This window comes from Emydura macquarii, unplaced genomic scaffold, assembly GCF_026122565.2.
Source record: "Emydura macquarii macquarii isolate MOO-44397 ecotype Brisbane River unplaced genomic scaffold, CSIRO-AGI_Emac_v2 contig_369, whole genome shotgun sequence".
Taxonomy (NCBI): Eukaryota; Metazoa; Chordata; order Testudines; family Chelidae; genus Emydura; species Emydura macquarii.
The window spans coordinates 11,203,964-11,231,161 of record NW_027130506.1 but is presented as its reverse complement, the minus strand read 5'-3'; the positions used below and the strand labels follow the sequence as shown (position 1 = coordinate 11,231,161).

General features: G+C 45.9%; 1 protein-coding gene across 1 annotated transcript in view; it reads right to left on the bottom strand.

The window, feature by feature from the left end:
* Positions 1-2,264, bottom strand: part of CCN4 (cellular communication network factor 4) — a 55,906-nt gene extending 53,642 nt beyond the window's left edge. Inside the window, exon 1 of the mRNA XM_067530393.1 lies at positions 1,857-2,264. Coding sequence (XP_067386494.1) covers positions 1,857-1,904 — 48 coding nt within the window. The 5' untranslated portion in view covers positions 1,905-2,264. The remainder of the gene's footprint in view (positions 1-1,856) is intronic.
* Between the last annotated feature and the right edge of the window lie 24,934 nt (positions 2,265-27,198).

Here is a 27,198-nt window from a genome sequence, read left to right as displayed (position 1 = left end):
GGCACGTAGAATTTTTTTCTAGGATGGACATCGCATCGGTCTGTCTATGGATCTAATACTACGCTTATCACCTTGGTATCCAGACCCACACAGGCACATTTGACATCCTAGAGCCGTGATACTCAGACCTCAGTGGTTCAGGAGCCAAATTAGCGATCAGCATTACCCAAAAGAGCCCCAGCGGTGTGAATTCATTGTTTCATTTACTATAGTGCTATTCATATGCAAACAATATGACAGGGGGAATATTTAGTGCATATATTATTCTCGCAGCAAATAAGTTAACAACTGAGTGCAAGTTGATAAGTGAATTGGTTAACATAGTAAAAGCATCCTGATTGGTTAATAACGTTAATATCACGTGCTGCAAAGAGCTGCAGAAGACACATTAAAGACCCACTTGTGGCTCACTCCATAATTTATTGCTTTTCTCCCCCCCAGTCCCGCATTACTACATTGGAAGATGGAATCCAGTTATAAATGCACAAGCGAGATAAGGTCAGTCTCCCAGAGAAGCAAGCCCCTATATCTGGATGAGCTGGTTTTCTGAGTACTGTATCATCAGCATTTCTATGTGACAGCTTCATACACATGTTGCCCAGCCGATAACATTTCCCAAGCCCTTCATTCCCTGTCCCTTTGAGCCATTCTTTTCACAGCTCCTCCACACATTCCTTGCAAACACCACATCCAGGTCCTGCTCTTCTGGGCAATGGAAAGGCAGAGACAAGATGATGGTTGTGACATTAACATGCCTAAATGCTGGTCACTCCCAAAAGACAGGCACTCACTGAACCCATTAACACTGTGCCTAGGAGCCTTAATTTCTAACCACAATTGCTCCTGACCATCAGCTCTCTCGCTTGGGCATTACACATTAGCAGCTGCAAACAACAACCCCATCACACAACACAACACAACACAAACACCTACAGAAATGCAGAGTTCTCGTTTTTCCAGCAGGAGGGGAGGCAGCGCCTGTTTGTGCTGATTGGCCTCACTCTGCCAGTTATGGAGCCAGGTTTAAAAAACTAGTCCACATCTGGAGGGATCAGGAGCCCGAAATACACAGAGCGTCTGATGAAAGCAGCTTCCCTGCACACCTGGAACTAGGAGAGCCCTGCAGAGCAGTGCAGGCCCGCTCTCACCCATTGCAAGCCTGGTTGCATGTGCATGATGCACGCAGGCTGGAGCCTGTGCCTTTACACATTTTGCCCTGCTCTGCAAACGCGTTTGATCTCTGCTAGCCATTCGCCTTTCCTCCAGCAGGGCTTGCAATCTGCGCCGGCTCCCCTTGATCAGTGTCTCTTTTGCTCTGTTGTGTACTGGGAGCTGCTGCCACGTGTGGAGTGTGTGACCCGTTGATTTACTCAGCAGGCTGTTCCTGCATTCCCTCCCCCCATGCTGCCGGGTGCTGGACCTCTCCTCAAACACACACGTTTTGCTCGATTCCCTCAGACTCACTTTCTGAGCTGCTCTTTTAATTTGCAACTGGCTTCCAGACGATCCAGTTTCCATAATGATGTTACTGGCATATTTAAGATGGCAAACGGGAATTTATTCACTCTGTGCAAAAGGATTGAGCAGCTAGCATTTGCTGCTGCTTTTCTGTCCTCAAAAACTGGTCCCAGTCCTGGGGGTGGTGAAAGTTTAGGGTCAGAGGGGCAGCTCTGTTCTTCTCTAGATATTTCCCTACCTGCCTCACCTCCCCTTTACCCCGACACACTGGGAACCCATCTACCCAATCCTTCTCAGGTGGCTTTTGCATTTTCCAGCATACACTAATTTATGAACACTAAAGTCCTAAATATAATAGTTTGCAGAAGACATTTCTCTCCTCCAATTTGCCAACTCACCTGCAAAATGCCGCTTGTTGCTAGAAGCCAGGGCAGAAGCCACCTCATCACTGGAAGCCAGGATTAAATACATTGATTGAACCCAGATTTAGTGTTGTTTTGAACAAAAACACCACGTTGGGAATACAGAGCAATCCTTAACTGGCAGCCTTGCTCAGGCAGATCTGCCTTTTTCTCTTGGCTCTTTTTATTAAAGACAGATCTGACGTCAGGGTGAAGGACAAGCCCTGCATTTTTCCTCTGAAGAAACTTTCCCTTTTTTCTTTTTTTTTTTTTTTTTGTCCCCACCTCCTGCATTTCACTATATTGCCTTTAGCCAGAGGATTCTTAAAGGGAAAGTTACAATGCACTGGTGCATCAAGCTATAATTTTAACACAGGGTTTAAATGCTGAGAGTTTACCCATCATTATGTTTGTGGCTTTCACAGGCTTGCAGGAGCGGTGGCATAGACATAAGAGTATGCGCTACAGTCTTGGTGATTACAGTAACTTAACTCTGCACCCTCAATTTAGAATGCTCTTTTTAAAATTCTGGTTATTTTTTATTTGAGAGACAGTTTGGGAGAAGTTCTGGCCTTCCATCCTGCAAACGCGGGAGGAGACAGGCTAAATTCAGTGGGAATATTCACCTGCACAGTTACCCACATGTGAATCCGTAGGAAGGGTCAATGCCTGATCTCCACACCGCTCCTGTAGCTTCGCTGATTTCAATGGGGTAACAAAGCAGAGATCTGTGCCCTGTTTTATACCTGTCATTTCATTGCCCCTCAGTTTCAATTCAGTGAGATTTTCTCAGCATGACAAGCTATAGAAGAGGTTGCCAAAGTATCCGTGAGAGAGGCAGACCCTTGGAATCTTCACAGGGTACAAACCTTCCCAGATAGGCCTCAGCACCATGGGTTTGGTCCTCTGGTCCGTTTGTCATTCCTGTCTGCTCCTGGCCTGCAATGCCATGCCTGTTGTCTTTCTCTCTCTTTTCCCCAGGGCAAAGGTGTCATTTCAGTCTTCAGGAAACACAACAACACTCAGGCCCAGTCCCTGTGGATTACAAAATCAGGGCTATGTGGAGAAGAACCATTTTTGTGAACGTAACCAGTGGGTTAGGACAGGCCCCAGAAATTGGGCTAACAATTTTTCAGGGCATGTGGTCATTCTGTTCATCTCTGACCATTCATCCTGAGTGTTTCAGTCTCCCTTCATTCATTCGCATCTCTGCTCAAGCTGCTAGTGGTGATGGCAGCTTTTGTGATGTGGAACCTTTCCACTGGGAAATCAACAGCTCAGCACACACAGGCCAGTGGGTGGTCATCAGGGGGTAACCACAGTTTGGCTAGGATTAGAGCTAGCAAGTGGGTCTGTAGCCCCATTACAAATCCCCTGGGGCATCCAGCCCCATTACCAATATTTTCAATGTGTGAGTATGTGAGGGTGTGTGTGTGAATGCTTTAATTAACATAAGCAGTAACCATTAAAACAGACCACGACTAGGAATTTCAGGTTCTCATTTAACACAAATGCAGCAGTTCATAGTTTGTCATCTGTTGCTGAGAGCTGTTAAGACTTTTCATAGATCTTCAGGCAGGAAGGGGCCATTATGATCATCTCATCTGACCTAACACACGCTGTAGCATTTCACCTAGTGGTTCCTGCCTTGAGCCCAATAACTGGAAGTTAAACTAGAGATACGGTTTTTAGGAAAACATTTCATCTTGATTTAAAGACTTCAAGTGATGGAGAATTCACCACATGGCTAGGTAAAGTGTTTTTCCTCTGGAGCTTTGAAGACAGGCCACAGTTAGAGAGGGGACACCAGCTGAGGTGGACCAGTGCTCTGAGTTGGTCCAGAAAGTCCTCGTTTTAGGTGCGTGGCTGGTGTGTCTTATTAAAATGCTCAGGGTTGTAATGATCATCAGATTTGAGGTTAGGAAGGAATTTTCCTCCATGGCAGGTTAGCAGGGACCCTGTGGTGGGCGGGGTAGTTGCCTTCCTTTGCAGCATGGAACATGGGTCACCTGATGTGGTTATCACGGCACATCCTGCCTGTAGGTGGTACGGTCAGGCCGGGGCATTGCAACTCTTCCTCAGGCCCAGGCTCCAAGGAAGGCCACAGCGACTTCCTAAAGGGGGAATAATCAGTGCCATTCACGAGTCTTAGCCCACCCCTCAGGCAGGGCAAGGCAGGTAAGCAGTCTATAGCTGCAGAGGATAGCACTTCTTCACCGGGGTGAGTAGGGAAGGGGGGAGGGGGACGCAGGCCCACCTGTCTCCACTGCGTCCCAGCCCAGGGCCCTGTCAGTGGCACAGCCACTGCCACTGAATCAGCGGGGCTCCCACTGCAACACATTTACAAGGTTTAACCCCTGGCTTAGCCGCTGTCTAGCTGGCTGCCCCTGGGACACTTCCTCCCCCTGGTCCCCAGGTACCTGAGTGGTCTCAGTTTCCTCTGGGTCACTGGAGTACTTGGCAAGTGGCAGGCCCACCAGTCCCTCCTCGTCGATTGGCGGCAGGTCCGGGAACTCCTCAGCAGAGGCCAGCTCCTCCAGGTCACAGGGCTCCCAGGGTTTCCCAGCGTCAGGCAGCTCCTCCAGGTCAGCACCGGCCTCGGGGGGTAGTTCCTCCCCTGGAGCCTCAGGGGGCTCGGTACAGGGGTTAGCGCTTGGCGGCCAAGTCCAGTCACTGGGGCTTTGCGGCCCAGTCCAGTCACCAGGGCCGGGCAAGCTGGGCAGGTTCTGGGGCCTCCACTCCGGAGAGTGGTGGGTCCGAGTGGGTGCTCGGTTGAGGTGAGGTCTAGACCGCAGCCTGCGGGAGGGCATGTCTGCCTCCAGCTGCAGCTTCCCCTCCAGTGAGCTCCTAGGCCGGCCTTTTATACTTCCCTGTCCTGGGTTAGCTCCGCCCCTCTGTTGCTGGCAGTTTGGCCTGTTGGGCCTGGATCTACCTCGTAGGGGTGTTGCAACCCTTCCTTGGGCCCAGGATCCGAGGAAGGCCACAGCACCTTCCTACACCGCTTAATCAACTTCCTGCCATTGCAGGAGCCTTGGGCACTGCTAGCACCTTCTCTGCCTGTGGTGCCTTGAAATGCTTTAGAAACTGAAATGTTTTAAGCTTACCCAAGCTATTGAGCTTAACACAGCATGTAACTGGGTGAAATTTAATGGCCTGTGAATGATATACAGGAGGTCAAACTAGAAGACCTAATGGTCCCTTCTGGCCTTAAATGTTATGAAATCTAAGTTGTTCCAATTGTTAGTTATCTTCGCTGTAAAAGATTTGCACCTCTTTTCCAGTCTGAGTTTGTCTAGCTCCAACTTCCAGACATTGGGTCTTGTGGTGTCAATACCTGCTAGTTTAAAGAGCATCGGACACCTTCGCCCTGTGTATGTACTTGCTAAGCTTGATCAAGTTACCTGTCAACGTTTTCTTTGATAAAATGAGTTAACACTCGCTGTTAGGAATGTTTCCAGACCTTGAATCAATCTTGTAGTTTAAAGACTTCCTCTCCTCACCTCTCTCCCTGCACGAGCAGTACAACTTTGAACTGAGTTAGCCAGTACTCTAGTTGTGTCTCACAACGAAATGGAACAAGGTGGTTAGCAAGCGGTAAATCACAACATACCTCAGATTCTCTTTAGGCTCCTAAGCACGGATATTAAAATCCCGCTCTTCCTTATGTATGGTCCTGAATTCTGCTGGTCACATAACAGATTCGTTTTTCTTGATTTTTAATCCATTTTATGCTGTTGTCTTGTTTTCCTAACTGGGTAGGAAAGTAGGTAAAGCTCTACTGCTTGATCAGCCTGCTTTGGACTCTGCTCCACAGCTGGTAAAAGAAAAATAGGATCCATTAACAACAGAGATGGAGCTCATCTCATGATCTCAGTACTTCTGGAATCAGAGAATCAGAGAAGTGTAGGTCTGGAAGGTTCCTCATTAGGTCATCTAGTCCAGTCCCCTGCACTCAAGGCAGGACTATGTACTACATAGACCATTCCTGACAGTTGTTTGTTTAACCTGTTCTTAGAAACCTCCAATGATGGAGATTCCACAACCTTCCTAGGCAATTTATTCCAGTGCTCAACTATCCTGACAGTTAAGAAGTTTTTCCTAATGTCCAACCTAAACCTCCCTCACTGCAATTTAAGCCCATTGCTTCTTGCCCTCTCCTCAGAGTTTAAAGAAAACAATTTTTCACCCTCTTCCTTCTACCAACCTTTTATGTACTTGAAAACTATCATCATGTCCCCACTCGGTCTTCTCTTCTCCAGACTAAACAAACTCATTTTTTTTCAATCTTCCCTCATAGGACATGTTTTCTAGATCTTTAATCATTTTTGTTGCTCTTCTCTGGACTTACTCCAATTGGTCCACGTCTTTCCTGAAATGTAGCACCCCAGAACTGGACACAATACTCCAGTTGAGGCCTTATCAGTGCAGAATAGAATGGAAGAATTACTTGTGTCTTGCTTACAATACTCCTGCTAATCCATCCCAGAATGATGCTTGCTTTTTTTGCAACAGTTACACTGTTGACTCATATTTAGCTTTTGATCCACTATGACTCCCACATCCCTTTCTGCAGTACTGCTTCCCAGGCAGTCAGCTCCTTCCTAAGGAATTGTTCCTTCCTAAATGGAGTACTTTGCATTTGTCCTTATGAATTTCATCCTATTTACTTCAGACCATTTCTCCAGTTTGTCCAGATCTTTTTCAATTTTAATCCTATCCTCCAAAGCACTTGCAACCTCTCCCTGCTTGATATCATCCACAAACTTTATAAGTGTTCTCTCTATGCCATTATCTAAATCATTGATGAAGATATTGAGCAGAACTGGACCCAGAACTGACTCCTGTGGGACCCTACTCAATATGACCTTCCAGCTTGACTGTGAACCACTGATAACTACTCTCTGGGAACAGTTTTTCAACCAGTTATGTATCCACCTTATAATAGCTCCATATTGGCTGCATTTCATTAGTTTGTCTATGAGAAGGTCATGTGAGACAGTATCAAAAGCTTTACTGAAGTCAAGATGTACCACATCTACTGTTTTCCCCTTATCCACAAGGCTTGTTATCCTGTCAAAGAAAGCTGTTAGGTTGGTTTGACATGATTTGTTCTTGACAAATCCAGGCTGACTGTTACATATCACTTTCTTATCTTCTAGATGTTTTCAAATTGATTATATGATTATTTGCTCCATCATCTTTCTGGGTACTGAAGTTAAGCTGACTGGTCTGTAATTCCCCGGGTTGTCCTTATTCCCCTTTTTTATAGATTGACACTATGTTTGCCCTTTTCCAGTCCTCAGGCGTCTCTCCCATCTTCCATGAGTTTACAAAGATAATTGCTAATAGCTCAGATTATTCCTCAGTCAGCTCCTTGAGTATTCTAAGGTATACTTCATCAGGTCCTGGCAACCTGAAAACAGCGAACTTGTCTAAGTAATTTTAAACTTACTTCTTGATTTCCCTGTTTTAGCCTCAGATCCGACCTCATTTTCACTATGTTAGACATCCAATCGCTACTAACCATTTTGGTGAAAACAAACAAAAAAAATTAATTCGGCACTTCTGCCATTTCCACATTTTCTTTTATTGTCTTCCCCCCCTCACTGAGTAATGGGCCCACTCTGTCCTTGGTCTTCCTCGTGTCTCATTGCCTTTAGTGGAGTTACTTTGTTCTTACACCATTGTAACTGAAATCAGAATGTGGCTTTGTACATCTGGGGAAGAGAGACCGTCTCTGAGTTTACTGTCTTGTAGAAGGTAACGGCTGAGAGCCATTGCTCTGGCTTTTCAAAAAGCCAGACAGGTAACAGTGCTGCTCTTTCAGCTGAGTTCCTCCAGCTGTTGTTGTCTTTTTGCTGCAGCCTGTCTGAGGGAGAAGGATTCCTTCATATTTAGTGTTTGGCTGCTTAATAGAGGGAACAGTGTAGAGCTCGCAACTGGCACTTAGTGCCGGGGCCACTCCTATCGCTCCAGTTCCAGCAAGCACAGAACTGAACGGAAAGGGGGGGAATTAAACCATTAATAAAAGTACCAGTTAATGGCAAACAGGGTAACATGAGTCCTGGGCCTTTAGAGATACCAAAGCGGCCTAAGAGACAAGAGTGTGAAAAAACAACGTAGCCCTTCCCCAGAAGAATATCAAGCCTGTGAGGACTCAGTCAGCTCTGCTCTAGCACGTCTACTTTTCATTTCAGCTCCTCCGGGATTGTAGTTATCTCTGTAGGTAAGAATGTGTCCCATACAAGGCAAGGAGCTGCAATACAGCAGGAAGGCTCTCTCCTTTACCTTTTAAGCACCTTTGAGGAAAAAACGGTGTCAGAATGGCTATATGGACTGGTAGCCATGAGCTCCTGCATTCCAATCTAGGCTACCACGTGAGTTCTCTCATTGGCCTGGGCCAAGTTACTTAAAAGCTGACCTCTAAAGCAGTATATATGTTGAAATCCTCAGTGAGGTCAATGGGAGTTTTGCCAAAGGCTTCCATGGAACCAGGATGTCACCCATTGCCCTTTACTGCTTTGTTATGTCTAAAGATGGCCTCAAAGCTCGTTTTTGTTTGTAAAATGCCCCAACTTGTTTTCTCCCCATCAAATTCTCACTTTGCTCCCTTTTCTGGCAAGGACCTATGGACGACCTGAACAGTGCTATAATAAAAGGCTGTCATCTGAGCCGCTACCTACTCTCCCTACAACTGCAGGCTGAAAGGATGCGCAGCCTTAGAATCAGTGATCCTACCCAGTCAAGACCTGATTATCTTCTCACAGACGCTGCTGAGAATCAGGAGTAACTCCAGTGAAGTCGTGAGAGTTGCACATGTATGAATCTAGAAAATTGGGCCCTCCGTATTTATTTAGTTCATGCAGGAAAAAATTGTCATATTCCAATTAAATTGCCAAATATTTACTAACCAAAAATTGAGACTAGATTAATAACAAATATTGAGTCAGATCCCTAGCTGGTGTAAAGTGGTGTAGGCCGACTGAAGTCAATGGAGCTTCACTGATTTACGCTACCTACTGATCTGGCTCATTATTCATCACAAAGTGTTCAACCAACAAGGCAGACATGTGGGATGTGTGGGAAGGGAATTAAACTTTGGGTTCTCGTGTGAAATTGTTTCTCTTTTCATATGAAAGGGTAGGAAAAAAATGTTGACTAATGCAGTGTGTTCAGCTGGAAGTCTAAAGAATTAATCCGAAGTGGGGCCAGTGATACTATCCCACTGCAGAATCATACTCTTCTTGAGAAATAAATTCTAAGCTGGCCAGGGTGGCTGAGGTCATATTTTGGAATGTGTAACACACATACCCTGGTATTAGTCATTTTATAGAGTGGCAACCACAGAATCTATTAGTTCATCTGGTATTTTTCCCATCCTTTAATGCAGGAATGTCCTTTAGGTTTTGGGCTGGATTCTGATCTACATTACTGCGATCTCATCCACTCTGGCAGAACTCCATAAGCTTCAATGCATTTGCTCCTGGCTTACCCTAGATGAGACCAGAGTCAGGCACTGTTTGGAAAGCTTCACAGTGTTACATGCTGAGATGGTCACAGATGCAGCAGTGACCAAATGAGAGTTGCCAGCAGTGTAGGTTCGTCAGCATAGCTGCTAGGTAATTGTATATCCCACTTAGTTTTATTCAAGAAATACCTTCAAAATAGCATAAAGAGTATGTGGAGGGGTCCTCTCACGGCAGGTGGATCTTCTTCTGACTGGGTCTGGGAATTAGCTCTCAACCCATCTAGTGCCAGCTTCCATCAGTTGCTCATGCTGTAGTCCCTCTCTCTATCCGTGACTCAGGGTTCTCCCTCATCATGACTCAGCCCTCCCCAGGTCACTATGCAGTTCACCCCCCCCTTCTGGGGTAAAAATGTCCCACCAGAGAAGCTGTTCATATGCCACCTCAGATGCTCTTCCATTCCACATCTCCAGGTCCTGTGCCAGTTCCCAGTGACTGGTAGGGGACTTGGGCCCACCTGCTACATTGGGTTCCACCCCGGGGACCTTGTGACTAGCAATCCAGGTCTGCTCATCTCAAACCTTGTTGCTGCTTCCGTGGGCTCCTTCCTACCCCACCTCTGTAGCTCTGGGTTTACCACTGGAGAGTCCTCTGCTCCCCGTGGCTACTGCACCCCTCAAGGCCTTTTGTAAGACTCTCCAGTCCAGTCTAGAGCAGAGCCAAGTTCACCGTGACACTGGCTGGATTATGTGCAATCCCTTCCTGTTCTCATTTCCTGGCTTACATTTCTAGCCCAGCTCCTCCACCATTTGGGTTTCATCAGGCATTAGGCCCTATCGATCCTTGGCTCCCCTCCAGGTGCAGCACATAAGGTTAATTGACCCCTCCTGGCTCACATTAACCCACTCAGGGCTTATGTGGGGGTGAACATCCCTTCACAGAGTAGAAGAACTGGGACTGGAAGAAATAACAAAAGCCATCTTTGAGCTCACTGAGAGGCAATGTGGCCTAGTGGCTTGAGCCCTGAACTGGTACTCAGTCTCTGTCGGTGACCTTGGACAAAGCATGTTGCCGCTCCGTACCTCAGTTTCCCTATCTGGAAAATGGGGATAATGATATTTTGTGGTCTACTGAGGAAAAGCACTATATAAGAGCTAGGTATTATTATTACTAGTGTTATGGTTTTCCATTCAAAGAGTACCCCTGTCCTTTCATCTAAAATGACTTGTTTTGTTACCTATATTATTTATATTAAGGAAGATAAGCAAGACATGCAAAATCTGCAGAAGAGAGAGTGCAGTGTGTATGTTTCCTCCGAAAGGTTACAGCAACTCTGGGAAGAACAAAATGGTTGCTTTCAGCAAATTAAGAGAGTTCTTAGAAATGTAAAGGGACAATACACAGAAAATAAAGTTTTGTAGCTACACACCCTCAAAGACACATAACACAGTGAAATGTAAGCAGCATTATAGCCTCCTTATTGGATGGTTCATTGGAACTGGAAACGGAACCCAGAGATATTCAGTCTCAGTCTTAAGCGTGACTATTCAATGACTCCTTCCTTTCCCTACCTATACATCCCCCCAAAATGTGCTGCAACTCACCATTCCCAGCTCTACCTTCTATCTCTGGCAACTTCTTATTCAAGGCTCCAGCCAGTGATTTTTTAGTAAGTGTCTCTGCTCCCAGGGCAGCTGTTTTCCTTTGTGCATGCCACATCAAAACATCCTCTAATCCTCATCTTTGTTCTTTAATGGCACTATAATAGCCCCCCTCCTACCCCAATCAATATTTTTGTTGAACTTAATCATGATTGTAGAAGCAAATAAAGCAAAAACAAAGGCCTTCATTTTCATGCAGTGACTGTGAGAAGAAAAAGCAAAAATGACACAAATGTAAACAGCTCTGCTTGTTGAACATGACGTAAGTCAGCAGGGTAAAGTCAGCACCTTATTCCATGAGCACTTTGAAAAAGGCAAGGATAAAAGACGCCTACTAGTGGACATGCATTGGTTTTGCCATGGGTGCCACAGAAAGGCAAATTCACGTAAACCACACAAGCGATATTATTATTTACTTGTATTGCTGTAGCTCCAAGAAGCCCCACCTGAGGTAAGGGACCCATTGTTGTAGCATGTTAGTTTGATCAAAGCTAGCGCCTGCATGTCTGTGCAAGCTGGAAATAATACCTCCAGCTGCAGTGTAGACATACCCTATGAGAATAGAACAGTCTCCAAGGCCATTCAATCCTTAGCCTTGCAGCTGAGACTACCAGCAAGGTGCCCAGCCATACTGGATCCTTCTCCACCAGCAACTGAATAGAAGCCAGTTGTCCATTTCTCATAGACCAGCAAAAAACTGTCAGACAGGAACAACTTCCATCCATTATCAACCCAAATTGGGTTTTCACCTCTAGCTTGTAGGTTCAAAGGTCTCTGACCCATTACCAATTCCTCCTCGCCGTAACGAGGTTTCTGAGAAGAAAATATTGCAAGGCTCCTGCTTCTCCAGGTAAGTGACAGGGCAAAATTATGCCTTGAGCAACGCACAGTGGTCTGCTGGGATGGTGAAGGATGTGCACTCGCCAAGTGGTTGTGTCATTATGCCAGCAGATGGCAGCAGCTATCAGTCACTCTGCATCCCATTACTCATGCTCTTAAATCACCCCGTCTCCCCATAAAATCAAACTCTCATGCCAATTCCAGCCACAGGCATGCTGAAGCAGAATGGGACATTTGGTGATCTCAGCTACATACCAATATCTAGCTCACAGCTGCTTCACAGAAGTGCTGGCGTCTCAGCTCTACAACTAATCAAAATGGTAGCACACGTTTCACCAATGTGCCCACAGTCTGCACTTCTGCTGTACCTCCATAAATCCCATCAGTGTTCATGGGATATTATGGGGCATTAAAGGGAAAGTCAATTTCAGTATATTTTCCTGCTCCTAAAAGCAGCAAGTATATTATCTCTTATGATAAAGGAGGTAAAAGATGTTTTGCTTGCATGAACTTTTCATGATCCTGAGCTTTGGGCTGGCCACAAAATGTAAGATCCAAATACCAGATGGAACAAGAAGCTGTAATGGCCATATAGGCCTGGATCCTAGCCCTAATGACATCATTTGTTCCAAGACTTATCCCTTAAACTGCACATATGCTAGTCTCTGCATGTCCCGCAACGTTTATTTACCCATCTTTGGTCGAAAACGAGACATTTGGCTAATTATTTGGAAATTTTACAAGTCAAATATACATTCCTGCAGGGCTGACTCATTCCATGGCCATGAAGGGCCACATTTTCAAAACACGCAGTATTGGAGTATTGGTAGCTATGTGTGTTCAATTGTTTGTGTCCACTATTCACGGCTGGTTGCATTCACAGTCACAAAATCCATTTGTGAGCGTTTTGGGCATGCAAGCCCATAACCCTCTCTATGTACCAGCTACACTGCACTGCTCAGATGACAAAGAGAAGCTGTAACCCTAGTTCAAGTGGCCAGTTAAGATGGACTTGCAATGACTTTGTATGGTCAGGGCAGCACCAAGTAGGTAGAGTACCCTTATGAATCTGGCCAGTAAATACTAGTTTTTGCACAAAATACATAAAAACAGAGTATGCCATCGCTTTACACTGCAGACTTGTCTGGACACATATGGCACCTGAGTGGCGGTTCTTGGAAAGTATGTATAACAGAATTGCTGTGTGTAATTATATGTACAAATTAGAACTTGACTGGTAGCATCAGTTAAAACGGGTGGGAAAAATTCTTTGTAACAATAATTAATTGGGACTAGATTCTTCTTTCAACAGCTCTGCCTAGAGAAGATGGTGTCCCACGTCTCATCCTCTTAGTGTCCATTGAAGAGAGTGTCCCATCACCTCTTTAATGGACTAGAAAATATGCAACCGAAGAGGTATGGATCAGGGTGGATCAGGTTCGATATACAACAGGAGCAACATTCGCTCCACAGGCTCACTGATGAACTCGCACATTGGTCCGCAGGATTCATACAACAGAGGACGCATCGGCCGGCATCCCTACACAGTGCCTGCCAGGGCAGGATTTGGCCAGTAAGGTTTTTAAAGCCATTGGTACATCTCTTTTGGTTTTGGCAACTACCGTTGCCTGTGCAAGTCTTATTTTTAAAATGCTTGGGGTTTGTCCTGCTGCCGTGTTGGACCTTGAGCTATCAGCATGTTGCACTGCATGGGGGAGGAAGGAGCCTGCGGGTTTGTTCACTGAAATTTCTCTACACCCTGAAACAGGGAAAAGCTAAGGTTTTATAAGTTAGAAAGCTGAAATACATAATAATTCCTAGCTCTTGTAAAGCGTTTTATCCCCCATAGATCTCAAAGCCCTTTGCAAAGGAGGGAAATATCATTGTTTCCATTTTACAGATGAGGACAATGAAGCAAGGGGCGGTGAAGTGACTTGCCCAAGGCTACCCCACAGAGAAGTGGTAGAACAGAACCCAAGAAAGGTACAAAGGAGTGAACATTCTCCACTGTAGGGGCTCAGTTCTGTTCTAAGTGACACCAGTGTATCTCCATTAATTTACAAGTCAATGAGACCAGAATTGCAGCCTTAAGTCTTAATCAGAATTACACAAAAAGATATGTATAGAATACAGATGTAATTGTGACTAAAGATGCACACATTGTTTTGCAATATAAGATCTGTTTACCTCTGCCATTACATTGCCACTCAGTATGCAAGTTAAGTTAATTAATAACGAGTAATAAAATCATTCATTTCAGGACATGAGCTGATCAGCTGCAAAAGGCTAAAGAAGGAATTTTCTTTCATTAACATTCATTTTCTTTGTTGTACCATTGACCTGATCTCCTATGGGGAAAGTTGATCTTCTGCTGCAGTATCAGATATTAGCCACAGTCAGAGGTAAGCAACCACACTAGACAAACATGATCTGATCTAGAAGGGCAACTCCTACATTTGAGTGGCAATTAGAAATCCACTTCTAGATCTACTTTGCATTCAGTTTGTTTGCCACATTCCCTCACTTGAACAGGACGAATGTTTTGGTATTTGTGACCATAAACCCTAATTATTCCTTGCAGCATTTCCTCTAATGTAGCCTAGTAATCATGAGGTTAGAGAAACAATGCTTTAAAGATGTAGTAAGAACTTGGACCTCAGCACAAACAGTAAAACACTTCTAGTCTACGAAGGGTTCATGTATAGTCATTCTCCTACAAAAACGGCATAATTGCATAGCATATGCACGAGCCCATTAGAACCACAGAAAATACATTGTACTACGTCATCAATTGTCATGCTATTGGCAAGAACCTATGCTAAATAGACATCCAGATGAAAAGAGGAGTGGGAAAGAAATAGCTGACATACAGTGATCTACTTCACTAAAAGTTGCTCTTTTAACTTTGCATCTGAAAACAAAGGCGACATCATGGAAACTTTGTAAGATGCAAGGCCCCCATTCAGCAAGGTACTTCAGCATGTGCTTGTGTCTTCAGTGGGACTTATGCATGTGCTCAAGTGAATTGCTGAACTGCAGCCTAAACATGCATGGGATTTCATGTTCATATGAAGGCGTATGAAATAATGGCAACTGGAACATTCTCTATGGCAATGTTCTCTCTAAGACCCCGGCTACTCTGAGGAGTGTTCTCACTAAGGCCCTGACCAGCAGCCTGAGGGAGGAGCCCTTTGACACATAGAATATCATCATCTTCCCCGGGGCTCCACATGGGTGCAGGCATCTTCTGCAAGACCCACTATAGAATCTGAGACCTGGTCTACACTGGTGAAATTCAGCAACAGTCGATGGGAGATACGCAAGCTACACAGTCCCCACTATGCTGCGCCGACTGGAATTGCCCTCCAGTCAACGCAGCATTACCCTTTTTGCAAGGTTGGGTTAACGCGGTCGACTTCCTGATTGATTGAGTGGGTCTCCACTTCCGCTCAATCAATCCCACTGAATCGATCCGGCGGCACCAACCAGGCTGCTGTGAATCTAGACATACCCTCTGGCTATGGCCACATCTAAATTGGATTTTTCTGATAGCCAAAGTGGGAAATTTTACCACTGGATGAACTTCAGCTGTGGTAGCACTAGTGTGGACAGGAATCAAGGTGGCCGCTGCCATATTCTGTGCCAGGTTGCCAGGGTCAAAGTAAGGGAGAGTGGGAAAGGGGAACAGGGAGGGATAGCAGAGAGACAATTCCCCTTCCTCTTTGGCTGGTGCATTGAGAACTGTCCCTCCTGTCTCAAACCTTTTTATTAACCACTATGTGTCATCTAATTGCTTGGAGTAAGACAACATTCTTAGATATTAAGGTCACAAGGGGCCATTAGATCATCTTGTTTAACCTCCTGTATAACCTGTGGTTGGCTAAAGAAGATCTTGCAGAAAACCATCCAAGAGATGGAGAATCCACCCCTTCCATTGGTCATTTGTTCCAATGGTTAATCACCGTCACTGTTAAAAATGTGTGCTTTATTTCTAATTTGAATATCTGGTTTTAATTTCCAGCTATTGATTCTTGTTATACTTTTCCTCACTAGTTAAGGAACCTTTCATACAGGCTATTTTCTTCCATAAAGGTAATTTTACACTGTAATCAAGTCACCTTTCTGCTAAGCTAAACAGATTTTGCTCCCTAAGTCTCTCACTGTACAGATTTTTTTTCCAGTCCTTGAATCATATTTGTGGCGCTTCTCTGCACCCTCTTCAGTTTTTCAGTAACCTTTTTAAAATGTGGTCACTGGGTCTGAACACAGTATTCTAGTGTCCATCTCACCAATGCATTGTATAGAGTAAAAAAATCACCACCCTATTCCTGCTCACTACTCACCTCTTTATACAGTCCAGTATTGCACTAGCCTGTTTTGCCACAGCATTGGTCTGGGAGCTCATGTTCAGTTGTTTGTCCACTAGGGCCCCTAAATCCTTCTCTAAGTCACTGCTTTCCAGGATACAGTCCCACATCCTGTAGGTATGGCCTGGTATTCTTCGAACCTAGACGTATGACCATGCATCTGACTTACTAAAATACATTTTGTTTGAATGGGTTTAGCAAGTGACCTGCCCTGACCATTTTTTAACTCTGACAATGACATCCTCAAATTTTGATAAGCAGTGATTTTATATTTACCTCCAGATCATGGATGAAAATATTGAACAGAATGGGCCTACTATCCATCTCTAGAACTTCACGAGAAACACCACACATTTGATGATGACGACTGCTTTCTGAGATCTGTCATGTAGCCAGTTTTTAATCTGTTTAATGTGTGCTTTACTGATAGTGTATAGAGCTACATTTTTAATCAGAGTGTCCTGTGGTACTAGTCAAACAACTTACAAAAGTCTAAGTATATTGTATCTATGAAATAACCTTTATTAATCAAACTTTTTATTACATCAAGAAAAGAAACCAGGTTTGTTTGACAAGATCTATTTTCCACATAAGCATGTTGTCTAGCAATTATATTCCCATTCTTTAGTGATTAAATCCCATATCATATTTTCCATTATTTTACCCTGGATTGATGTTAAGGTAACAAGCCTATAGTTACGTGAGCCATCTTGCTTGCCCTTTTGACTACTTGGCATAATATTAGCACTCTTTCAGTCTTCTGAAATATCCTCAGTATTTCCAAGGTTTATTAAAAATTAACATTAACGGGCCAGAGATCTCCTCACCCAGCTCTTTTAGGATGCTGGATTCAAGTTATCCAGGACCACTGATTTAAAAATATTTAACATCCTCTTTAGTTACAAACAGTCTGGAAAGTAGTTCATCATCCTTGTGAATGTCCTGTGATACCCATAAATTATCCTGCTTCTTTCCAAATACTGAAAAGAAATAGTTCTTCTGCCTTTTCTGTATCATTAATAATCATTCTTCTTCGAGTGATTGCTCATGTCCATTCCACTATAGGTGAGTGCACACCACTGTTCACGGTTCCCAGAACTTTTTTCCCCTTAGCAGACCCGGTAGGGCCAGCTCTGGTGCCCCCTGGAGTCCCGCGCACATGCCACGGTATATGAGGCGCTGCCTGCCCTACGCCCCGTCAGTTCCTTCTTTCCGCCTGTGACGGTTGCTGGAACTAGCCTTGCTCTCTTCAAGTACTATTCCTCTTCTTGAGTTCTTTGTTATTCGAAGCACTTTAGTTAGTTTTAAGTAGCTGTTAAGTAGCATTAAGCGTTGTTAAGTGTCATTAGATAAGAAGTCCCTGAGGGACTTAGAGCGGCTGGGCCATGCCCCGGTCACCTGGATTTAAGCCATGTGCCTCCTGCAGGAAGGCTTTCCCGCTCAGCGACCCCCACGATCGGTGCCTTAAGTGCCTGGGGGAAGAGCATAGAAAAGATAAATGCAAGATTTGCAGGGCTTTTAAACCAGGGACTCAAAAGGGCCGAGATATCCGGTGAAAAGCCCTGCTCATGGAGGGAGCGCTCCGCCCGGTGTCCGAGCCATCCCGCTCCACCTCGGTACCAAGTGTCACCTCGGTGCAGAGTGCACCGCCGGCACCGGCCTCGATTCGGCACCGAGCAACATCCCCAGTGCCGAAGAAGAAGAAACAGCATGCGGAGCGTGGACACTCCCCTGCGCCGTCGGTACGGGCAGGGTCAAGTGCGGAGAATCACCGGCCATGGCCTGTCGAGGCATCTCCGGTGCCTGCATCTCCGAGCAGGGAGCCTCCCCCGATTCCTGGGAGAGGGAGAGTGCCCCTGCTGATGCCGTCGACACCGGAGGTTTTCAGGCGGCACGAGCCTTGTTGGCCTTGCCTACGCCACTTTCGCACCCCCTTCTGCTGAGGGAGAAGGGGCCGGTGTCTTGTGGCAAACCTGTGTTGGGTCCCCCCGAAGGGCAGTGGAGATCCCCAGTACGGGGAGGAAGATCTCTCGCCAGACGGCCACCGGCGGTAGAGGAAGGACGTTTCCCCAGCAGTCGCTTCAGGTCGGCGGCGATGAACTGGCCATTTTTGACTCAGGATGCGGGGTCTCCCTCTCGGTGCCAACGTTAGTCCCCGGCACCAGTAGCAGCGCAGGCCAAGAGGCGGCACTGGTCGAAGTCTGCCAGGTGGCGCTCAGACAGCTCCTGTTCCAGATCCCTGGCACCGAGGAGTTCACCCGCACTGAGGTGGCACAGAACCCGGTCACTGTCTGAGGACTCAGCACCGAGGGTTTCGGTCGCACCGAGGCGGCACAGAACCCGGTCACCGTCCGAGGACTTGGCACCGAGGGTTTCGGTCGCACTGAGGCGGCGCAGAAACTGGTCGCCATCCGAGGACCCCGCACCACGCAGTTGCTGATGTGGAACCCGGTCGCCAGAGTCCAGCTCGGCACTGCAGGGTCCAGAGCAGCACCGGTCTCGGTTACCGAAGGCCAAGCAGTGCCGCAAGTCCTCGGTACCAAGACAGCGCTCCGGTATCAAGAGCTCTTCGGAGCGCGACTCCGTCTGTCGGCACCGCTCACGGCGATGGAGGCGGCCTTCATCATCCTGCACGTCGGAGGCATCGAGAGGACAGTCCCCGGCACGCCACGGCACCCGGGACCGACGATGGGCACGGCACCGTTGGTCTAATGGCTCGGGGTCCGACAGTGGGGACAGTTATACTCATCGCTCCGGCCTGGCCAAGACAGCACTGGTTCAGCATGCTGCTGGACCTTTCGATTGCCCCACCCCTGTAGCTCTCGAGGCGGCATGACCTTCTCTCCCAGGACCATGGTCTCCTGTTGCACCCAGACCTGGACTTCCTGCACCTCATGGCTTGGAGGCTCTGTGGCTTGCGGAGGGAGAGAGAGCCTGTTTGGTGCAGGTCCAACAAGTCCTGCTGTGCAGCAGAAACCTTCTACACAGGTCATGTGTATGAGGCTAAGTGGAGATGGTTTACCTGTTGGGCGGAGTCCTGAGGTATTCTGCCCAGCCTCTCGCCTATACAAGCAATCCTGGAGTACCTGCTCCAACTAAAGCTCCCGGGTCTGGCACTGGACTCACTGAGGGTTCACCTGGCGGCCATTTCGGCCTTCCATCAGCCGCTAGAGGGGAGATCCTTGTTCTCCCATCCCATGTCGGTCAGGTTCCTCAATGGGATGAAGAGGCTTTATCCGCAGGTCCATGACCCGGTGCCTCCCTGGGATCTCAGCCTGGTCTTCTCGAGACTCACAGGGCCCCACTTTGAACCCATGGCTTCATGCCCCCTGCTCATGCTTTCTTGGAAGGTAGCCTTCCTGGTGGCCATTACCTCAGCCAGGAGGGTCTCCGAGATTAGGGCCTTGACCTCGGATCCCCCTTATACAGTATTCAATAAGGAGAAGGTGCAGTTGAGGCCGCATCCAGCCTTCCTGCCCAAGTTGGTTTCCCAATTTAATTGTAACCAAGATATTTTTCTCCCCGTGTTTTTTCCCAAACTGCATGGTTCGGAGGAGGAGAGGAGATGGCATTCGCTGGACTTGAGATGAGCCCTGGCCTTCTACATCGAGTGTACAAAGCCGTTCCGGAAATCGATGCAGCTCTTCATCGCAGTGGATGAAAGGTTCATCTGTCTCCACCCAGCGCATCTCCTCATGGATTACATTGTGCATCAAATTCTGCTACAAGCAGGCGAGGGTGCCGCTTCCTGGAACCATCACAGAGGACTCAACCAGAGCTCAAGCCTTGTCTACAGCCTTCCTGGGGAGAGTGCCTTTGCAGGACATCTGCAAAACCGCCACCTGGTCATCGGTGCATACTTTCACATCCCACTATGCCCTCATCCAGCAGGTGAGAAAGGACGTGGGATTTGGCAGAGCTGTGCTGAGGACAGCTCACCGGTAACTCCTACCCACCTCCAAGGTATTGCTTGTTAGTCACCTACAGTGGAATTGACATGAGCAAGCACTCGAAGAAGAAAACAAGGTTACTTACTAGTAACTGATGTTCTTCAAGATGTGTTGCTCATGTCCATTCCACAACCCACCTCCTGTCTCTGCTGCTAGAGTTGGCAGAAAGAAGGGACTGAGGGGGCGTAGGGTTGGCAGTGCCTTATATACCATGGTACGTGCGCGGGACTCCAAGGGACGCCGGAGCTGGCCCTACGGGGTTTGCTAAGGGGAAAAAAGTTCCGGGAACTGTGCATGGTGGCGTGCACACACCTATAGTGGAATGGACATGAGCAACACATCTCAAAGAACAGCAGTTACTGGTAAGTAACCTTGTTTTTCTGCATCATTAATAATGTTACCATCTTTTCTGCCTATCCTATTGCTAGGATTTCTTTTCTTCCTAATATATGTAAAAAACTCCTTCTTATTATCCTTGAGCATCCCAGCCAGGGTCTTTTCCATGATGTCTATCTTCCCTTATCAATTTTCTATACCTCATAACTTCCAATTTATATTGCTTGCTATCTATTTCTTCTTTTGTGTTTTTATATATATATATATGCATGGGCTTTTAATCAAAGTGGTTCTGTTTCAGAATTGTGGAATTGTGGCTTTTTGGCTATCTAATAAAACTCAAACAATTCTAAGTTTACATTCACATTTTTCTGTCTCCATTTTTTGTGACATAGTGTTTCCCATGCATGTGGCAGCTAGCAGCCTGGCTGCATTTACACTAGCACCATTGCTGCCACTGATGAAGCTAAGCTGGTGGCAGCAACACTGAGAAACTTAAGCAAGTGTTTCTTAGGCATGGTCTACACTGGCGACAGAGGTCGATGTGCCATCCCGCCGGCTGCAGCAAAGGCCTGAACCGGACTGGGCCGCTGCCCCAAGCGAACACCCCCCAGAGCAGAGGCCCCGAGAACAGCCCAAGTGGCCAACCCCTAAGGGTTGAATATGGCCTCCGGGTCCCCTAGACTGGCCTAGGCCTACAGGTCCCAAGGACTGGACAAGGCCTCTGGGCCCCAGTGACTGGACTGAGCCTCCTGAGCCTGAGGGCTGGGAGATCCCCTCCAAGGCCAGCCCCGACCTGGAGGAGCTTCTTGATGCTGAACCCCTGCAGCCCTGTGACCTGGAGGAGTTGCACTCCGCCGAGGAGCTCCCCGCCTGAGGGCTGGGGCTATAGACTGTTGGCCTGCTCGCTCTGCCTCAGGGCTGGGGCACTAGACTGTTGGCCTGCCTGCCCTGCCTCAGGGCCAGGGCACCAGACTCATACCAAGCGCTAACGTTCCCCTTGTAGGAAGGTGCAGTGGCCTTCCTCCGAGCCTGGGCCCGAGGAAGGGCCACAACCACGGAGCCGGACAGGATCCCGTGCTATAGACCCCCTACACTGTAGTTAGCATGCATAAATGCAATGCAGCCTGATAAGGAGAAGAGAAGAGGGAAAATGTAATTCCCTGGCTGTGAAGTTATTGAACGTTGAGGCCCAGGAACAGTAAGTTTAGAGAAGACAGGATTATTTCGTGGCTATTCATCCAACTTTCCGTAAATCGACCACTGGTTGACCCTTTGAAAGCCAAGTGTCCCCAGTTGCCCTGTGATGTGTTGGAACACTCTTTAGGAAACTGTTAGAAACACTGGTTCCACAGTCATTCAAATGACTTACAGATAGAGCTTTCGTATAGGAAATCTAAACTCATGGATGCATTTTGACAGCACTCAGTGTTTCTGTAAACAGGACTTGGCCTGAAATCATTGGAACAAATGTCTGTTGAAGGTTCTGTCCAGCAACAGTAAACAATGTCATCTATGCAGAACCTTTTGATCCTGTTTATGCTTTGTTCACAGGCCACTTCATATCCATTACTCCTGGGAATCATCCCACTATTATGCTGATGAGGTGACATTGCTACATGTGGCTCAGAAATTGGATGGAACACATCCATACCAAATGTCCCTATTTAGCAGGGATATTCTCTATTTGAACAATATACTTGCCTTCTCTTCCCTCCTCGTTATCAAATCACACCGTGACTGAACAGGAGTCTAGGGTCACAGTAAAGTCTTCCTGTAAGATCTATTGCCTCGTTGGTGTCCAGAGCTATGGCCTTGAGAGGAGGATTTTGCTCTTCCCCACTGCTTCTGCCAAAGCATTCAGGGCCAACATTTCAGGTTTAGGTGCTTAAAATGGGAAACCTAAATCCATGTTTAACATATCTGAATAACTTGCTACGTTTTGCACTGAGCAGCCACATCTTGCATCAAGAATATATATCCATAAAAGGTAATAGTACCCTAGAAATCCCTGCAAACCTCCAAGAGTAAAAAAAACTTTGTTATTATCACTAAACATAATGTGAATATTATTTGAGATTCATTTCTTCCTTCTTATGGTCTGCAAGAAGCATCCAGCGCTTTTTGAGCCCTATCGCTTCTCTTGGAACAAAATCATGGGATGAAACCACAAATCCTATGTTCAAGTAACATCAAGAGACTGGTTGTAACCAGCGACAATAAGGAAAAATCAGAACTAAGGCTTCCAATTCTCGCCACATTGCTTAGGTATTGCAGCATATGGCATGTATCACACTTACAATGTGATCACGCTAGGTTTGCAGAGCCCCTCAGTACACAGGCATTCTAGGCAAGTTAAAAACAGATTTCATCTTAACTCTTGAGTTTTATTACTCTTGAGGGTTTAAACCAAATACTTCATGTTATTTGAACATTGCATTTGATTGTGGTTTAAGCTGGGTTTGTTTTTATAGTGATATTAAAAAAAATATCAAAGGAGAAGGGATAAAGTGGGGAAGTTATTTAGCAACTTTATTTGGACCCTTTTTGGTTTTTTGTCTCACTGAATAGACAACTAGAGGAAAGATGATAGTCCTTTGGTTAAGGCATTGGATGGGGACTCAGGTTCCATGGATTCACCATGTAGCTCTGTCACATGATCACCTTGTGCCCTCGGGCTAGCAGCCCAAGTACATACCCAAGGGGTCTGGCCAGTTGTGCTCAGACAGCTAGCCCGAGCTGCTGCCCATGCTATCCTGGCTACCTCGGCTATTTTTGGAGTGCTAGCTGAAGTGGAGCTAGTGCTTCTGTTTGCCCAACCTGGGAAGCATGCTCCCAGCTGCAGTGTAGACATAGCCATAGTCTCTGTGCCTCAGTTCCCCAACATGTGAGTTTTGCTTCTCTTCCTATAGGGGTGCTGTGAGCATAAACTCAATAGTGACCGTGAGATGCTGATACTAGGAGCTATATAAGTACCTAGACAGTGGTTTCCTCAATATGATATTCATATGGGCTCTGACCCAGCATCCGTGGGAATCTTTTCATTTCCTCCAATGGGTATCAGATCATAGAAGTATGAGACACCTTTTCTTAGTTTGCAAGCTCTTTGGGACAGGGACCATCTTTCCCTTCTGTGTTTGTACATCCCCTAGCGCAATGGGGTCCTCACTCATAACTTGGGTCCTAGACACTACCGCCAATACAAATAATAATAAAAACATCAGCATTTTCTCTATGTATTATCCAAATATACGTTCCCAAGGCACTGTTATATTTTTAAGTCATGAAGCTCTAGGAGATCACATTGGTTTGGCAGCCTGCTTTGGGCAGGAGTAGGGATTTTCTATTATTTCCAATGTGCTTTTGGGTGAGACAGGCTCTTCTTGGCTAGCAGGGCGGTCCTTGAGGGGGAGTTTCTAGAGCATCACTCACTACACAGAGAGACATTTGAATGGTTAACTGCCTGGTTCTAGCCAGTGTGCGCCTTTCCCCACTGTTCTGAGAACCAAAATTAATCCCCTGTTTAAAAACAATGTACCAGATCCTGAGCTCAGTGTAGTTCCACTTGTTTCAATGGAGCTTCCCCAGACTAAGCTATTTGAGGATCTGGCCCAAGTGCTCTGCTCCAATATCGTATTTTGTTTTATGGACTTGAGGGGAAAAGTAGTTTATTCCTCTGTGAGCTAACTATATGTTTATATTTTATCCCCCTTGCTTTAATCACAGCACAATTTTATGGCAATTTCTGAAAAATTAAAATGAGAAATGTTTCCTTACATTCACTGTCTGGTCACCGAGGTGTTGACTTTATGGATAGTTATTTTTTGTACAGACCATATTGTGCTATTTTTTGTACAGGCCGTATTGTGGTGCTTTTCTAGTCTTTGTAGCTTTGGTAGCATGGTTGTTTAGAGCCTACTGATTAGCCAGCCCACACCCCAACAAGCGTCTGCCCCCAAACTATGGAATTACACTTGATTCTTTCGTCCCAGGACAGCAGAACAATCTGCAAACATTAAGGACTCTACTCAGCCTTTTACAGACAGCACTTTTGTTAAGCTGGTGCAGCAGCAGTGCCCAGAAGTAATAGGTCTGAAGAACAGACAGGTAGGCTGAATACCCTCAGGAACACATAGAGGACCATCGTAGATGCTAAACTTCTGAAGGCCTCCCGCCTCCTGCCAGTATATAACTCATTATGCAAGAAGGTAAGGAGTAGGCCCCAACATCTCCCCTTTGGGGCTGCACTAACACTCCCCCAGTTCTTGTGCTCCAACATGGATTCATAGATTCCAAGGTCAGATGAGGACCTTGTGATCATCTAGTCTGACCTGTATAGCACAGGCCAGAGAACTTCCCCCAAATAATTCCTAGAGCAAATAAAGGATTGTGGTAGTGCACTACAGGGACAAAAACTCTCTATTCCTTCTGTCCCCCTTACACACCCACATGGAAGAGACGGGAGTAAAACCCAGGAGTCCTGACTTTCAGTCCCCTGAACTAGCACTACGCACACTACCCTTCTGTAGTCAAAGCACTAGAAAATATACTGTAGGGGCAATCCAAGACTAGCCCCCAGGGAACGGATCACATGACTTTCTAAGTCCCTTCCATGTGGGAGTTTTTTTTAGTCTCTGATCTCTTATTCAAGCTCCATATAGCACCCCACTAATAAAGTGATGAGTCTAAAACGAAGGCTGGGCCATACCACAGGGAAAAAACTGTGAGTACTTCCTAAAGCACAGAAGTCTTCAGACAAATAGGACACATTTTACTAATATGGCAGTATCGCCTTAGTAGCCAGAACCATCACATCATCCCCCAGAAATTCTGCTCCCAGACCCCACTCCCCAGTGGAATTTTAACCATCCCCATTGTGTCTAGGATCTATCCACTATCTCAGTGGGTGGCCTTGTCTTCAGTATTTTGCACAGAACCTTGACTCAAAAGGGTCAAGTTCAGAAAGAGCTCACAGAAATCAAGGAAGCTCAGAGTTTGTCAGAAACCAAATGTCATTCCACAGTAATCTGAGGGTTGCATATTTACAAGACAAACAGTAAAGGGAAGGCAATTGGCCAACAGCAGAGGCACTCATTTACCCCAGCATTGTGTCACACAGGAAATCCCACTGAGGAGAAGATGTTGAAGCTCAGCAGCAGAGTGAGTAATTCAGGCGTTTCCTCCCAATTACCAACCCTGCCATAACGGCAAAGCATTTTCTTAAGAACATAAGAATGGCCATACACCTATGGTCCATCTAGCCCAGTATCCTGTCTTCCAACAGTAACCAATGCCAGCTGCTTCAGAGGAAATGAAGAAAACAGGTAATTATCAAGTGATCCATCCCCTGTTGCCCACTCCCTGCTTCCGGCAAACAGAGACTAGGGACTGTTCAGAGCATGGTTTTGCATCTCTGACCATCCTGGATAATAGCCATTGATGGACCTATCCTCCATGAACTTATCTAGCCCTTTTTTGAAGCCCGTTATAGTTTTGACCTTCACAACATCCTCTGACAAAACGTTCCACACGTTGATTGTGCATTGTGTGAAGAAATCCTTCCTTTTGTTCGTTTTAAACCTTCTGCCTATTAATTTCATTCAGTGACCCCTATTTCTTGTATTATGAGAAGGAGTAAATAACTCTTGCTTATTTACTTTCTGCACACCAGCCATGATTTTATAGACCTCTATCATATCCCCCCTTAGTCATCTCTTTTCCGTGATGAAAAGTCCCAGTCGTCTTAATCTCTCTTCATATGGGAGCTGTTCCAGTCCCTAATCATTTTGCTGCCCTTTTCTGTACTCTTTCCAATTCCAATATATCGTTTTTTGAGATGGGACGGCCAGATCTGCATGCAGTATTTAAAATGTGGGAGTACCATGAATTTATAAAGAGGCAATATGATATTTTCTGTCTTATCATCCATCCCTTTCCTATTGATTCCCAACATTCAGTCAGCTTTTTTGACTGCCACTGCACATTGAGTGGATATTTTTAGAGAACTAACCACAATGACTCCAAGATCTCTTTCGTAAGTGGTAACAGCTAATTTAGACCTCATCATTTTATATGTGTAATTTGGATTATGTTTTTCAATGTGCCATTTTGTTGCCCAGTCAGCCATTTTTGTGAGATCCCTTTGTAACTTTTCACAGTCTGTTTTGGACTTAACTATCTTGAGTAGTTTTGTGTCATCTGCAAATTTTGCCACCTCACTATTTACCCCTTTTTCCAAACCATTTATGAATATGTTGAATAGTACTGGTCCCCGTACAGACCCCTGGGGGACACCACTATTTACCTCTCTCCATTCTGAAAACTGACCATTTATTCCTACCCTTTGTTTCCTATCTTTTAACCAGTTACTGATCCAGGAGAGATCCTTCCTTCTTATCCCTTGATCTCTTCTCTTTCCTTATTCATCCTTCAGTAAAGGACATTGAATATTATTCTTGGAGGAATGATGGAATGTTTGTTGTGTTGAAAGAGGGGCCTTTTCTTTGGCTAAGAGTTGGTATATGTTGTGTAACTGCATGTAATTGTCGTCTTTAAACATTTAACAGCTGTTCCCCAAACAAGACACAGTCTCATTTTATATTCCGTCTACAACGGAGCTTGCGGTGCTGAAATATTTTGCATTGTGGGATTTACAACCTCTCTTCTTTCAGGGCAAGATTTAATGAAAGTCCTTGGCTCGTTAGGCCCACACAGCGTTG